At 36.9% G+C, this 16,759-nt stretch overlaps 2 protein-coding genes across 2 annotated transcripts; both read left to right on the top strand.

The window, feature by feature from the left end:
• Positions 1–8: 8 nt before the first annotated feature.
• LOC137403555 (large ribosomal subunit protein eL8-like) lies at positions 9–2,037 on the top strand. Its single transcript, XM_068089507.1, has 6 exons — positions 9–45; positions 255–384; positions 564–713; positions 953–1,173; positions 1,581–1,781; positions 1,865–2,037. The coding sequence occupies exons 1-6, from the start codon at positions 43–45 to the stop codon at positions 1,958–1,960; spliced, it is 801 nt and encodes a 266-aa protein (XP_067945608.1). The 5' UTR covers positions 9–42; the 3' UTR covers positions 1,961–2,037.
• A 959-nt stretch (positions 2,038–2,996) lies between these two features.
• Positions 2,997–11,456, top strand: LOC137405167 (uncharacterized). The gene is made up of 13 exons (XM_068091394.1): positions 2,997–3,206; positions 3,553–3,717; positions 3,988–4,085; positions 4,291–4,460; positions 5,043–5,213; positions 5,448–5,557; positions 6,613–6,677; positions 7,829–8,106; positions 8,994–9,095; positions 9,207–9,335; positions 9,525–9,722; positions 10,549–10,707; positions 11,076–11,456. Exons 1-13 carry the CDS (start codon positions 2,997–2,999, stop codon positions 11,270–11,272), a joined length of 2,052 nt encoding a protein of 683 aa, XP_067947495.1. The 3' UTR covers positions 11,273–11,456.
• Positions 11,457–16,759: the final 5,303 nt, after the last annotated feature.

Genomic DNA, 16,759 nt, shown 5'->3' with positions numbered 1-16,759 from the left:
CATGCGCGCAATGTAACTTCCTTTTCCGTCAAAATTGTCATCATGGTAGGTAATTTATTCGTTGTCCTAACAATTTTTATCTACAACATCTGACTTCCTTTATTAGCGCATTCATTCACTGAAATTTTAATATTATGTTGGATAAATTTGTTTCTGCAAATATGGCTTTTTTTAGTCATTTCAATTAATAGAATTTATCAGGTGTTAGTTGATGCTTTTTCACATTAATCAGTCTTAATGCTTAATCGTTGTAGCCGAACAGCAGGCCAGTTAAAAAAGTCAAGAAGGGAAAAAAGGTTGCCCCGGCACCTTTGAAAAAAAGGGAGCCTAAAAAGCCACCACAAAATCCATTGTTCGAGAAGCGACCGAGGAACTTCGGAATTGGTGCGTATTTCATTTGCTGTTCCTCGTGCCTAGCTCTTGCCTTTGATTAGAACGGCAAGTGGAGACCGAAATTGGTTGGTGAATTACACTTATAGGAAGAGTATGAGGCAAATAATAAGACTGATGTTTTTGCTTTAAGTCTTACTGTTAATTATGATTATATCATCTGTATCTAACAGGGCAAGATATTCAACCAAAACGAGATTTGAGTAGATTCGTCCGATGGCCTAAGTATATCAGGTTACAAAGACAGAAGGCTGTTCTCTTGCAGAGACTCAAGGTTCCTCCCCCGATCAATCAGTTTAGAACTGCAGTGGATAGACAAACAGGTTTGCTAGTTTTCTCATGCACGTATCGTTTTGTGTGACTGGAAAGTTATATGCATTACTGTTCCCTTTTATTGTGTAATGCTAATGACATAGCAGTGGATGATTAATTTTATACTTGCTATATGAGTGTAATGATTACAGGTATACTACCAAGATCTCTGACTAACTGCGATATGAGGTTGCGTCATTTTAGCTATTTTAAAGCTTCATTGACACATTTGTTGAACTGGTTGTTACAGCCACTCAATTGTTCAAGCTTATGGACAAATATCGACCTGAAACGAGACAGGCAAAGAAAGCAAGACTGGCTCAACGATCTGAAGGACGCGTTGAAGGGAAAGCTGACAAACCAACTGATCGTACACCAGTTGTCAGGTCGGGTGTCAACACTGTTACCAAGCTTGTCGAGCAGAAGAAGGCTCAGCTTGTAGCCATCGCACATGATGTCGACCCTATTGAGGTATGACGGCCTTATGATCTGGTAAAAGCTGAGAGCGTTCGTGTCAATACATGAAAATCTGCTCTGTGAAGCTGGCAGTATCAGAGTGTCCTGTTCAGTTTATCATCATGACTGTTCGGGAAGTTTTCTCTATGACGCTGTTATTGGCGCTGTCATCATAACATCAATTATATTTTGGTAAGTGTGATGTCAAAAGATAATGTCAGGAGTTTTTCTCGATCATGTCAGCGCTCAGAATTTTACTTGGGATGGTGATGTGGTGGCAATGATGGTTGTTAGATAGTATCAGAGGTCAAGTACCAAAGCTTGAAAACTCATGTTCTGAGTTTGCCCCTACCCTATGGATTGTCCTTGGTATGTTTGTTTCCCATCCTTGAGTAATGCAAATAGTTTTTTTTCATTTGTAGATGGTGCTTTTCCTACCTGCTCTTTGTCGCAAAATGGGTGTTCCTTACTGCATCGTCAAGGGTAAAGCTAGACTCGGGCAAGTAGTGAGGCGTAAAACCTGTGCTGCTGTTTGCTTTGATAAGGTCAATCCCGAGGATAGAAGCGCTCTGAGCAAGCTTGTGGAGACATGCAAGAACAACTACAATGAGAGAGGAGAGGAGGTTTGTAGCTGTTCATAGAATATGTTATGCGATGGTCATGTTCTACAAATGTAAAAATTCTAAACAAAATTTGTACATTGTAGATTCGAAAACACTGGGGTGGAGGTATCCTTGGAGCGAAGAGTCAAGCTAGGATTGCAAAACTAGAAAAAGCGAAGGCCAAGGAGATCAAAGTCTAATATTGTGTTGGCTATGAATACTATGATTGGCAATACATGCTGTGATCATTGATAATACATTCTTGTTTAATGTTCTGTTTGTTGGCGATGCCTGTTCAATGCGGCTTGGTGATGTGTTATCTTTACAAACCGCTATGGTTTGCTTTCTGTTGAAAGCATGAGGTTGTCTAAATAGCTCATTAGACTTGTAGGTAATGTGAAGCGTCAGGCGTTTTAAGTACATTATTAATACTTGTGAAATCGCGAACATTAGCGTTGGTTTCATATTACGTCAATATTAGGAAATATTAAATGCATTAAGAGTTGTATTCTCTCTTAACGAGGAGGCAACTCGTTAAACATTGCAAAGAAGATTTAACTATCTATGGGGACTGATTACATACTGGTACGTATGTGCCTCCCTGATATAGCTCAATAATATTTAAAGCTGTGTTGGCAGCTATCACAACAGTTAGTGTACACTCAAAAATTTCTTTAGTTCGAGTAGTAGCGTTTGCAGCATAGTTGGTGCAACCGTATCACATGATATAAGGGTTGGTATTGCTCGCAAATATGTCTGACGCAGCTGCGTAACGTCATATTGAAAGATGCTGTCAAGTATGCCAACTCTTTAAATAGTAGGTTGGCAGTCTACTTTCACAGCTGGCACTCGAGATTTAACAAAGTACAAAATGCATTCCCCCTGGTAATATCAGTCACCAGCATTGGCAAGACCCTTATTTGCTTGTGGTCTGATAAGCTTTTCAATTTATTGATTGTATTGCGTAAGAAAATGTAAGCTCAGTTATAATCAGCTGCATGTGTGAATAAGATTAGCATGCTTTATTGACCTCACCATTGAACACATTGTTTACATTTCCTTTGGAGGGTTTTATTCACTATAATCGAGACCTTTTATCAGATCAATTAAAAACTGATCTGAAAGCTGCAGCTTAGATTTTTCGTATCACTTACTAATATGATCTCAAGGTCTACCATTTATGAAACCTGTTCGCTTTCACGGGTTTCAATTTTGCCACAAGGAACTAGCTCGTAAATGGCGTCTCGTGTAGCTATGACCGTGAATGATGTCTGGGAGCGCTTTGAGACTGTGAAGACGTTCGCAAAAGCAAGAAGACAAATTGACCTATCAAAGCGTGATATAGAGTTCTTACTGGAATACCGTGAGAAACATGAAGCACACAAGGAAGAGCTGGTTCGCAGGCTTTCTGAGATAGATTCCATCAAACAGATTCTACAGGCAATGGTAAACTTATTGATATCTTGTGTATCCTCTATCTTTTTTTTCACTTGGTTGTTGGTTTACAACTGTTAAACCGGATACCATTTTTACTGTCATCACAAGGTGAATGGACTTTATGTCATTATTAAAGCATGTTTCAAGTGTGACTGCTTTCTATTTCGTTGTTGTGAAATGTAGATTAGTCAAAATATTTCAACAAGTTCAACCGCTGCTTGAGACCCTGTAATACCAGTAAATATTCTCTATTGTGCTTTTCATATATCCATTTTGTACACACTTAACCACTTTAGTGCATAGTCAAATGAAAGCCATGAAACCAGAGGTGAAACAAAATACATGTACTATGCAGACTGCAGGAGCAACAGGAGAAAGCAGTTTACAAGATCTGGTAAAGCTTGCGCTTCCTGATGCAAAATCAGAAACGGTTACCAAAGTTCATCAAATGGCGATCATTACAAACATTTCAAAACTGGCTGTTAAAGATAGCATTGACAGGGTTAAGAATGGAAATAAGGTTAGTTTTAACAAATCCTCATATGTATATTTTGTAGCAGTTTTAAGCATACAGATGTAGATAATAGCTGTGAAACAGTTATATTGAAGGGACACACATGATTTGCTTGTTGGTTGAAAAATTGTTGAGGTTTATTATTCCAAATTTTCTTTTAGTCAGTCTGGTTTGAACATTTCCACGTTTGCAGTAAGGTCAAATGTAGCACTTTTGAGCATGTGCTGAAACTATGGTGGGTCATTGCTAAACAAACTGTTTGTTATCTCTTTGCAGATTCCTATTCCACGAGACAGCAATTCCACTCCAGCCTTTTATAACATAACCAAAGGCTGCAGAAAGAAGGTTCTATCTGCTGAGAAAGACTTGGAGCGGTGAGATAAGATTTGTATATCTATGTGATCAATCATATTATTTTATACTTTTTAGTGTGAAAGTTTCGGGTGAGCTGTTGTGAAGCATGGTCTGACCAGTATACAATAAGGTTAAGTGAAGATAACTCCGCTATTGTCTCCAACAGATTCTTGCCTACTCACAATCTGTAATATTGTTTTTAGTGAATAGATTGATTGTTTGTAGTGCGACTAGACTATGGCTATGGGTGAAGTCACAAACTACCAAGCAGGCTAAGGAAAAGGTTAGTGAAGGCCAAGAGAAGGGTCAAGGTCTGCATAAGACTCAGTCTTCGGGATCAGTATCATCTCTTGTTCCAGCTCCCGTTCCATCTAAAACTCCTCATCATTCTAGCTGTGAGTACAAAATATTTTTTACATGGTTGGTTAAGGTGACAATGGGCAGTGGTAGCTGTTCATTTTATTCATGAAATATTAGCTGCTCTTCTCCTTTCATCTGAACCATGTAACTATTTTGAAAGAAATTTAAACTTTGAAAGGCTGACATGTTTGCTGTTCAAATGTCGCTGCATGTCACAAGTACCTGCGCGAACTGTACCTTTCTCTTTTTTCATAAATCTATATTGTTACTTGCATCAAACACATGGCTCTCAAACTGCCTGTAACGGATAAACACTCATGCAACAGGTTCATCGCCTGCTAGAATTATCACTTATATATGAAGTATATAAGTGATAATTCTAGCAGGCGATAATATATCACTTATATATACAGAATAACCTCTTATATATGTCATTGGCAAGGCCTTTCCCATAATTTAAATAGGTTTTTTCGAACATTTTTATAGACCAATTAAAATTTATAAGTTTGCATTACTTGTCAGTTTTATGCATGTTGTTTGTATCAATTTCGTTTCCTGTTACTGTAGTACATCGATACCTGGCATGATAGTTTTCATTGTATGTTTATATGTTTTAGGCGGAGGCTTGTCCGGTAGTGTGTCGAGCAATACAAGTTATCAGTGCCATCTCTTACTCAACCGGCACCAGGCCTCTTCCTCTATAAAAGACCCTGGCTATAAAAAACTCATCAATTTAGAAGAGAAACTCAAATATTTGCTTGACCAACTGCAGTTGCATCAACTGCAAGGTAATTAAACGTACCTGCTTATAAATATTAGTCAAGATTTGCCTTTGTTATTAAGGCGATTCGACTGATCTCGTGTTCAATCATTCTTTACTACCTCCAATTTCAGCTGATCATTTGTAGTAGAGAGAAGCTTAAGATCGGCGTAGCTGTCGTTCTTCAGAAACTGATGCTCCGATATTTCTTTGATCTTTTACACAAGTAGCAACTGATAATTTAAGATTCCTTTTGTTTCAGCTTTTCAAAACTCAAAACAAGCAAATACTTCAGCAACACCTCAAACACAAGCATGCTCCATAGCGCTGCAAACTGAAGAAAAAGACTTCACCAAGTCAGTCGAGAAAATGGTTGGTAATCATACTTACTCACAGAATCTGTCAAGTTCCGAATGTCACATTTATTATTATAACAATTATATATCATAGCTTTATCACGTTGTTTCTTATAGCGAATCAAAGTACATACATATATTTAATAATATAATACTGCATACAATGTTCTGTCACGGTGCATCTATTTCGGCAAGCATTAGCCATTCTAGTGCGGAACTCTTCTAAGTTGATAACTATAACCCAGAAGTTTATTTAGATAAAAGATCGACAATTCAAGCACAAATTCTTTTGCCATATTTTTTTATTAAAGTAATTTGTTTTTGCTTTGTCAAGCATCTCAATTTTTGAGGTATTTGTTCTGTTTAGACATTATGTGTCATTATTAGACCTCACTATAAAACTGAGTTTATTTGGAACTCAACTACTTCCTACTTGCATCGTTCTGAATTTTTAGCTCGTGAAACAGATTCAAATACTTTTTTTTATCATCCCAGCAGTAAGGCTGTTGATCTCAACTAGTTATTTGCTGATTGAGCAATCTGTGTTATTACTGATACTAGGAGCACTTCGTAAGGAGACTTTCCTAGAAAGATAAGAGTGAATGCTTGGTAACGACATGTTTGCATTCAGAAACGGAATAAAATTGATATTGCTTTAGAAGATGAACTCGCGCAAAGTTTTTGTAGATTTTATCAGAAAGTATCGGTATTTTCCTATTATTTGCGATTGTTTTATTTTTGAGATGATCTGACTGCTAGGGTGTTTCAAGATTAAAATCGACAAAATTTGAAATCGAAAAAAATGGCATCTGCTTATATAGATTATAGACATCATAGTCAGCCTTTCACTTGATATGAGCGTTTTGATCATGATCAAGTTTTATCGACATTGTTCTTGAAACATCCTGACAATCAGATCATCTCAAATATCAAAAGCAATCGCAAATGATAGGAAAACATCCATTTTTTGATAAAATCTATTAAAATTTCATGCAAGTTCGTACTTAACTGAAAGATGCCCCTAGTTTATCCTCGTTTCTCTATTCGTAATTAAAGTGTGAATGTTTGTAGGAGGTCAGCAGTCAGACATCACCAGTGCCTTCTGAAGAGCTCGATTTATCATTGAGCTCCAACAGGTTAGTGAAAAGCTCATCGATGGCTACATATTTACCATGAACATTACTAGGGAATATTTTGGCACAATTATAAAAGACGATTTTCATAAGAAGTTTGTAATCTTTACTATAGTAAGAGCCATGTCTGTCTGTTTGTCCGTCGGAAGCCACATTGTGACAGTGAAAAAAAATTGCTTCGCACTGGAGATAAACTCAGACTCTCCAGTTTACAGACCAGTGTGCTAACCACTACACCACTAGGCTGCCTCACTAGTTCAAGGGATTATTATGCACATACTGGTTACTCATAGCGATCTCCCATGGTGCGTGGGACGTACTAAACGTACTAAACGGGACGCGCCAAACGTACTAGCAGTAATAATACTGTCATCTTGAGCAGCGTCTCCTACGATTCTGTCAAGTTTTGTGGAGTTATACTGATAAGACAATTTGTAATGTTGCTATAGGTGGATAAGAACTATACAGATGACAACTAGCGGTTTCCATTATTAGGTAACTACTGTGGACGTTTGGGAATTCCCAAACCGTTTTTGTAAACCAGCACAGACATAGTAACACGAATTATTATTTGTAGTGTCATGTTAGTTTGCTGTTAAAATTAACTTATGACGCCTTGAGTGTTCTGCTGACTTTTACACTTTCATGAGCAGTTAACACACTCTGTTATTCTGCATTTGTATGTCCATGCAGTATATGATGGTGCTCATAACACAGACATTACAAACAATCGGTTATTGATGTTGGTGACATTTTCATTATTTCTTTACAATTTAAAATGATATACTATGAATGATATACTATATATAGAGCTGACTTGCAGCAATTCCTGAATTTTCATCACAAAAAATTCTCTTAACAGCATTGATAAATGTTGGTCTTGTCGTAATTCGAGAATTGTTTGAGGGATCTCAGTGCTTGTATTGTAAGATACTGTTGGTTGTTGTACATCACTGTTGGCTGTCTTCATGCTCAGAAACATTCATCTAGTTATGCATTACATTTATGGTATGGAAATTATAGGTCGCCAATAACCAAGCTTTGCCCTTGTAATTATGTTGCTCTAAAAACTCAACAGCTTGCCAATATAAATGCGTCAAATTGATACGCATTACAGAAACCAAAGCTAATCAACAGTTCCATTCATTTAATAGATTGCAAGATGAAGTCTTTCTTCCAAACTCTGAGCCGACTACTCGAGGTGAATGCGTTAACCAAGGCCTGTGTTCCAACTGCAAGAGCCCATTTGAGGCAGTTTTGAAAAGAGAACATCTGCAAAAAACTTATGATGAATCAGGCAGTGACAGCAGTCATCAGCCTAGTACACTTGGCAGCAGAAAGATGCAGCAAATTGAACGACAGTTCTCATTGGCTAGCCAATTGCCTGAGAATTCAGAGTGGACGAAGGAAAATAACGACAGCGTCTGTCAAGGTATACCCTCGTATACTCTTTATGATTTTGTATTCTTAAATTAGCCTTGGCGCTTGTAATGGCTCACAGGAAGTGAGACTCCAAGTCTGTCAGTTTGGTGGCGACACGGAGTAATAAGTTGGCCACTATGCCAATAGGTTATCTTGGGACTAGTTCAAAAGGACGCTAAAACAGTGATTGGTTTATTCTGTGTTGCATTTCACTTAACGAACACGATATATTAGTTGATGAGAGATATTTGGTGCTAGGTACTGAGGATTTTCTGTTCAACATCAAGAATTTATGCATGTTAACTTTCTATATGGTACTAAAGATGAATTCCGCAAAATTTTAGTATATATTATCCGAAATTATCCGTATTTTTCATTCATTTGGGATTGTTTTTGCTGTTTGAGATGGTCCGACTGCCAGGATGTTTCAAGATTAGAATCAACTTGATCGCAGTTAAAAGATTTAGATCAAGAGAAAGTGCGATTATGACCTCTATAATTATAAAGAGACCCACACAATAGAGACGCGTAAAAATGCACCTTGAGTGCAATAGCCGATATAAACTATAGCAACTAGTGATGTCCTTGTGCATGTCTTTTTTTCTTAACGTTTCAACTTCGATCAAGTTTTGTTGATTTTAATCTTAAAACATCTTGGCGGTCAGATCGCCTCAACCAACAAAAACAATTGCGAATGATTTAAAAATACCGATACTTTCTGATAAAACCTTTTATACTTTTCAAGTAAATTTGTATTAAACATGTCCTAGCAAATCAAGCTTTTAGCAATGAACATGTTAGGTTGCACTGTTGAGGCATGTACTGTTGTCTGAGCTTTGTATAAACATGAATGGAAATTATGACTTTTTGTCAGTCCTCATCGCATCACATTTGCAGATACTCAAGCAACTGATCCCTCCACTGAAGAGGTCCAAGAATTGTTGTCTATAAAAGGCCTCTATGAGAATTTGCTAGAAAAGACTTCAACCGGTACTAAAGGTAAGGCATCCATCATTTGCGTCGTGTGCGCTTTCTTTCTCTCAATCTTGCCATTTCTATTCTTCTGTTCGCTTTAATTTAGCCATGACCTTTGCTGATTTGTTCTGCTAGCAGTAGGTGCTAGACTCGATAGGAGACGTAGTGCACCTGCAGTACAATCTAGAAGACATGATTCGGTTGCAGAACAAGAGAGAATTACAGCAATACTACCTGTGAAGTACAACACAATCAATAGCAGAGGTGATGCCTGTTTCTCAAATCAATTCTAAAACCATCTATGAGATGTTGAATTATTCACTGCGCACTGCTGATTGCATGATCTTCCTTTCCGTTGTTGCCTATTTGCTAGCTTAGTAATATACAACCAGAAGATTATTGTCTGCTTGGCACAGTATTGACAGATCAGTCCATATCAAGCCTATTTTGTAGTTGAGGTAACTTCACGCGCTGTTAGTGCTATGAGTGCCGGCTATTCTCCTGCCAAGCGTCGTACTGTGCGACACAAAAATGCCGAAACACAAACAGATAAGATTGTTGATCCTGAGAATGCCACCGCCGAGGAGCTTCTTGGTGAAGATGTTCCTGAGGTTGCTGGTCAACCCTCGTCTATGAACTATTCTCGACAAGGTAAGAACAGAAATAATACCATCTGATGCTTTATCACAAACAAACAGCATTTAAGAGTTCTTCAAACAAGATAATACTATGTGGTTATGACTTGCGGAGATGGATATCTAAGTTCTTTGGCCTTTATTATTAAAAGTATTATGGTGCAATCTAAGCCAAGCTTAGTCAATGCCTTCTTATTTATGGTTTACTCTTTAAATCCGGGGCGCGGTATAATTCAGAAAATTGCTTTTCCACTTCATCCTAAGCACGAGTAAACTTGACTATGTAGTCTCATTTTGTTTTTCTATACTTCAAGTACTGTAGGATCACAAAGTTTATGTCGCTTTGTGCATAACTTATTTTCAGTATAATTGCAAAGTTTGAATTCGATTAAGCTAATAGCCTCTTAATATATTGCCAAAATACCGAGGACGCTTCTAATCGGCGGAGGAATTAAAAATGGTTGCTAGCCGAATATTATTTTCTAATGATACACTAGTTTCAAGTTCTGCAAGCTTGAAACTTCAAAATGGTGTTCAGTTCGAAATGAATTGCACTTTTCTAAGTGCTTGCATTGGCTATGGAAAGTTGTTAGTATTGTCTAGGGTCAGGAGACCCGCTTGTGTGTACAAGATTGGCTTCAAAGTTAAATCTTAAACGTGACCAATTGCGAGAAAGTTGTTATACAATTTTAAAACTCATCGTAATTTTGAAAGTTTGCAGTTGATTTACAGTGCTACTAAATTTACCATTGAAGGGCTATGAGCCTTCTCTTCTTTGTCTGACAGAGTTTACATGCCATCTGATACGATAAGACTAGTATATTTATAAGTAACACTTGCAGTGTCAAGTGGCAAATGGAGGTCAGTAGCGAGTCCAGACAGTGTGGAAAATATTCTATGGTTGGTGTCAAGAAAACTTAAAGAAGGTGAATGGAAGATATTGTTTAGGAAGTTGATGAACAACATCGAAGAAGTCATGGTCGTACCCGAGGAGATCAATGGTGATGCTTTGTTTAATTAAGATTCTGTGTTTTTGATTTGGAAAATCTAGTTGGTAACTTATTACAGTGGCACTGAATTATTTAGCAACCATTAATACCAGAAACCTCATTTATGGTTGTTGTGTACAGAGCATGTGTCTGTATCTGATGCTAGCATTTTGATCTGAATGCATTCCTTATTCTCTTCATTGTATAATGTATAACATTCTGGTTAAACACAACGCTGACAGGCTAAAGTGTTTTAGTCTGCGCACTATTTGTTATTAATTATAATCTATAGCAGGCCATGATCGAATGTTATAAAATAGGGGTATTCTTGTTAAGAATATTCTCCTGGCTTCCAATAACTAACCAAGCCTGTGTTGTAGAGTGTATCACGGAAATCGAAGAGAAGCATGGGGTGGAAGTCATGAAAGCCGTGGCATCACTTGATAAATGGAGACAGACAAATGGTAGGTTTACCATGAATACCCTTCTGGAGTCATTGAAAGATATCAGAAGAGTAGATGTCGCTAACGATGTTCAAAGGCTCATACAAAGACCGAGTCGGGACTGCTATCGATAGCAGATTTGTAGTCTTCTAGTCTGTGAGTTAATCAATTGTTCTGGAAGATTCTCCACGAGCAAACGACAATCAAATGCATTGCTGTACCTAAAGTCAGACTTCCTATTTTCCCCTTCCACCATTGATCTCTTTTATTACATTGAGTTCTATACTATATTTAGTTTTATATTATAATAAATGCTATGTTGTTATATCACTATTACAATGAATGCTATATTGTTGTTATATCACTATTATAATGAATGCTCTACATTGGATCCTCGGACTACATGTTATAAGTTGTGCATACTTTCTATATTTTTTCATCTGGTCATTTTGATATTAATATAAGAACGATTTTTATATAGACGTCAAAGGTTTCATAGGCCGTGTAGAGCAGCTGAATGATGATGCAATGTGGCTTCGGTAATGGCTGTATGTATTAAGCAGTCTGTAAATGGAGTGAAAATGAAGCATTTGTTTTGTTGTTCTTTCAGTAAGTTAAATCAGTCTCTCCTTCATTACACCTCAATAGGAATTGGGTACCTACTGAGCTAGCCAGGAGATTGATTTTGTTTCTATAAATACTTATATCTAGGGTAGGACCGCTGGCTTTGTGTCTGAATGAGTCATCCTTAGATGGGTCTCAATTCAATATAAGTGCTCAAGTATAATGTTGTTAGATACCGTTGGATTACCCCTACAGCTGCCGCTTGGTGCCAATGTACTAATACTTCCTGAAGATGATGTAACCTTATACAAATCCCCTCCTTATACAAAGTCCTGAAGCATACTTGAGTTTGTATAATTACTGTTCAGCAGACATCACAGTTTCACTACAGAAGTTTTACTTTTTCAAAGACATCTTATCAATGTTAAAAACAATTTAAAAGTTTACTCTAATCGTCTAATTTTTATCGTAGTATACCATTTCCTGTTCAATTATACGCTGGTAATGCTGGCTCCTGTACAATACTCATACAGACATCATTGGGTTCAGTAAGGTCTTTTGATGCCATTGGCTAGTTTAACGTTTTAGTGTTTCTGTCCATTTACTAGTTTACTGAATGAGATATGCGTTTTACACATTCTGAAAGTTTATGAGAACAACAAGCTAATCACAATGATAAAACTTTTCATGCCGATAAGAAGATAGGATGGTTATTGCTTTCTCTCTCATCAGACTGCTAGTATAGCAAAGAGGAAGCATATTTTGAAATGGTGAAAAAAGCTGGTCCAATTTTAATTTAGCATGTTTGAAACTATCATTTGATTTGCGCCTATACTGCTTGGATAGCAATCAAGAAAAATATTTTTCGAACGATCTAGATATCTATCCAGTTTAAAAAAATAGACGTTGTCCAGCTGTGATGAACTTGACCAACCATATCTGAGTAACCAAACAGCTTTGCAACTAAATGCAAACAGATTTACGAAACATTTTATGAAATATTTCCTTATTGTATTTAGTTGTTACATCAGTATGGCGCCGCTTTCAGCAATCTATGAACATTCTTTTAAGGTAAACGCTGACAAACATATTAATTCCTAAGAAATTGGGTTATAGACTGCCTTGCAAACGTACTAAAAAGGCCAAGAAGATCATTGCCTGGTAAGAATATTTCTCATTGATCTCTTCTACTACAGCTGATGGAATCAACATTGCTTAAAATAAAAATTCCTCAATTAAAAATGCAGATTATGTCACAGGTCAACTTGTGTAGTATTACCCTTTCCTGTTACCATCATACAAAATAAATATTGAAAACTACTGCTCATAAATATTGATCTTTTGTTTCTTTTAAAGCTATTCAAAGTTGCTTACATTAACCTGTATTCATCAAGTTAACCAATTTAAAATAGTGGCTTTATCAGTTTTTTAAAACTAACTGATAGCTAACACAAAAATGGTTAGAGAAAAGTCATTACGTTCTGCACAGCTGTTCAGGAATGTCAAAATATCTCTAGCTGTATAAGACGTGCTTAAAACTATGTCACCCCCAGTCAGTAGCAGTGTCTGAGCTACAAGTCCATGAAGGCTAAGTGTTCAGTTTGAACATGGAAAAAATAACCATAACAGGATGAAGAGCGGTGAGTTGCAAGCGTCTCATCAGTTGTAAGATCAATCCAGTTAGCACAGCCCATGTTCTCTGCATCATCAACACTGCAGTGTGTTTCGCTCATAGACCTATTAACTATACTTATAGTTAATAGTTAGTATAGTTAATAGGTCTATGGTTTCACCATACTCACTTCCTGCAGTTATATATTCTTAATGCATGAACTTAAACAAAGTTTTAGTAGGTTTTATCAAAGTATCGATATTTTTTATCACTCATGATTGATTTTGATATTTGAGGTTATCTGACTTCCAGCATGTTTCAAGATTACCATAGACAAGACTTGATAATGGTGAAATCTCGTAAAAGAAAAATTTGTCTCCAAAAATTATGTCAGTGTTTGTGTTTTCTGTTTGTATGACGATGGCTATTGTGTGCAAGTTGCAGTGTTACCACTATTTACATATGTTTTATTTTGTTTTTGATTGTTAAAATAAAATTTCAAACACAGCTTCCGATATTTTTCTATGGATGTTTCAAATAATTTAAAGATAAGTTAGGTTGGTTATAAATTATCTTAATATTTTCTCTAAATGCTATGTAAACATATAAGCACACATATTCTTATCATTTATAAGCAACATGCACGAACGCTTATATCATTTTATGAGAAATCTGGGTATTTATTTTTAAGCGTATTAACCGGGATCAAATTTGAAGGATTTTAAATTTGAAACACTCTGGTGGTCACCTCAAACATCCAAAACAATCACAAACGATAGAAAAATGCTGATCTCTGATAAAAACCTACTAAAATTTTGTGTAAGTTCAGCCTATGAAGTTAGCTTCAGCTCCTATATAAAATATATAACTCTTTGTTCTTTGTATATTGTGTGTCTCTCACTCCTGTAGCCATGGTTACCACCAACCAGTTGCTCTCTCATTACCTTTATATTGCTGTGCTGGCTACTTTGTTACGTAACATCATATCATAAATACATTTTTGTTGACCACACGCATGTTTGATGCCGGTAACTAGGGCTATTGCATCATCAGGAAAAATGTTTCTATATATATCCATTATAAAGCTCTAGGGGGGCAGCCCCTCTAGATGTGTTTTGTTTTATTGTTATTAAAAGGCAACAATTACAAACCTTTTTATTTAGCCAATTCAAAAATTGTAAAGCTATAAACCTAGCATTGAACATTGGAAAAAATAAAATCCATTTGTTGCATCTCATTGAATTCAATTTAACATTTGCAGTCGCTGCCTTAACATTCAAAGGAACAGGATTTTTTGCTTCTAACGGATTCATATTACAGGTAATCCACTAACAATTTTATATTTTAGAATGAATTAGTTCTGAATTCTAATGAGCTAGTCGGTTTCTACAGAAACCGCGATCGGTTCTACGAGCCTGATTGGTCATATTAGCAGATAACCAGGGCTTCATAAAGCTCTCTCGACTTTTATAACTAAGTCAGCCAACTGCGAGGTCCACTTTCATAATGCTCGTTCTCTTTTAATTCGCTGTAGTGTTAGCAGCAGTTTGATTTATAAAAGCATCACTATGGCTGCTGGCCTGATATGGTTATCTCTCGTCAAAAATGTTTGTAGAGAATTTAATATGACTTTGAGGAGTAGATTATCTATTTGTTCAAAAATCAATAGACCTCTCAATAAGAGTATCAATTAATTGGTATGCAAACTAATGGCTTCCAAAAAGGTAATGTAACTGTAGCACACAAAAATGTAGCATAGCTAATTTGTCACACTCGATTCGTTATAATTTTCTCTATAATAAGAAATGCTAAGAGCATGAATCAGCTTATATTTTTTGTACAATGATATTTCAATCATCTGCAGTTCTTTGATATGCTGCAGTAAAAATCCCATGGTGAGTCAACATACCATTTTCCAGCACACTGACTCATGCTCATACGCTGATCAATCAAATGTCTGACGTAACAAGAAGTTATTTATTGGAAAAGAGCTCAGTTTGGTGGTCCTTCAAGAACGCCTGTTTTTAAGCATTACTGTTGTGCCTGCCAATAATGCTTGCAGATTCTTTACCCATTTAAATCTTGTTACGATGCCCGTGTACACATTTTTTATAATTTCTTTTGACATTTTAGTTACAAGAAACGATGGCATCGACAAAAGCTGCGGCAGCGCCAAAAGGTTCTGCGACAACCATTGAAGAGATTCATGCCCGAATGAATGACGCAATGCACAATAGCAAAGTTTCAAGAAATGTGGTCATTACAAAGAAGGAATTGCCCATCTTATTGGATTACAAGAACCAATCAGATGCCATTAAAATAAAATGTGCGTCATTGCAACAAGATTTGGACCACATTGATCGCATTATCTCCAAGCAGCAAAGCAGGGTAATATCAGTAATTAACATAGTCCATCCTCATTCCTGTGTGTTATCATTGCGGTGGAGGCAGGCTTTGGTTTTTGATACTGTCATACTATGGGCCACTATGACCTGTTATAGATGCTGATTTATAACCCATTCATCATGGCATATTCTTATCTTGTAACTTTGTAACTTTTATAGCTCTAAGTAAAAAACCTCAATTCAAAGAATAACAATATTAAGTTTTCATAGAGCGATGTCGAAGTGACACGCTGCCATATGGTACTGCCGTATGGTGCTGTCGTATGGTGCTGCAATGACAAACAGTCGTGTTACTCTCATTCTGTCGCCATTCAGTGTCGCTGTTCAGAAGCGAAACACCCGTGCGATGCGCCATGGAAGCGGCCTTAGCAACCAACAGCGTCATACTTGTGTGCACGCATGTCTTGCTTTTCTGTTGCTTCATGAGCAGAAAGATTTGTTGTTGAAATTTAAGACGCCTCACAACCATCGCTTTGCAATAGTGTCATATGGAAGCATGATCTGCTGGTCAGCCCAGCGTAGCGCTTCTACACTGGAGCACCCAGGTGTCATTACACTATCCCTGTATGGAAACTTATTATATGTATGATAACTTTGGTTGATTTTGAGGTCTTCTGTAGTTGTCTGAATTCTTGAGCTTCTTGCCTGAGAACGACTGATTATATATTTATTTTTCTGTAAAACAGTTTACTATCACCTGGTTTAGGATACCGCATGCTCGGAAAGGCATTTGAAACTGATGTTAGAGAAGTCGTCTGACAACCCTTCAGATCGGTGTATGAAGGTATTCAATCTAGTCATATACAGAGAGGCGATGAGATTGGCCGTTCAGGACTTGATAGTGAAGTCAAAGACAGCTAGTCAGGTGACCTATTACTACTATAGCGCTATTCACTGCTACTAATTCATCCTACCTCATTTAATTTAAAAGACTTGGATTTAGATTTGTGATGAATAAAATGTCAAATGCTATTCACCACACCTATTCGCTGCCCTGAGATTTTCAGACGCTTGCAAATTGAAAGCGTCAGATTGAGTTA

Source organism: Watersipora subatra, chromosome 9 (genome assembly GCF_963576615.1).
Source record: "Watersipora subatra chromosome 9, tzWatSuba1.1, whole genome shotgun sequence".
NCBI lineage: Eukaryota > Metazoa > Bryozoa > Gymnolaemata > Cheilostomatida > Watersiporidae > Watersipora > Watersipora subatra.
Note: the sequence above shows the minus strand (reverse complement) of the source record. Positions and strands in the feature narration are given on the sequence as shown.

Bases quoted from the DNA above. Each gene is read 5' to 3' on its own strand.
- LOC137403555 (XM_068089507.1), top strand. The intron at 385-563 runs GTGCGTATTTCA...TGTATCTAACAG, and splicing joins ACCGAGGAACTTCGGAATTG to GGCAAGATATTCAACCAAAA. The intron at 1,782-1,864 runs GTTTGTAGCTGT...TGTACATTGTAG, and splicing joins ACAATGAGAGAGGAGAGGAG to ATTCGAAAACACTGGGGTGG.
- LOC137405167 (XM_068091394.1), top strand. From the start codon at position 2,997: ATGGCGTCTCGTGTAGCTATGACCGTGAATGATGTCTGGGAGCGCTTT. The intron at 3,718-3,987 runs GTTAGTTTTAAC...ATCTCTTTGCAG, and splicing joins GGGTTAAGAATGGAAATAAG to ATTCCTATTCCACGAGACAG. The intron at 9,723-10,548 runs GTAAGAACAGAA...TAACACTTGCAG, and splicing joins TATGAACTATTCTCGACAAG to TGTCAAGTGGCAAATGGAGG.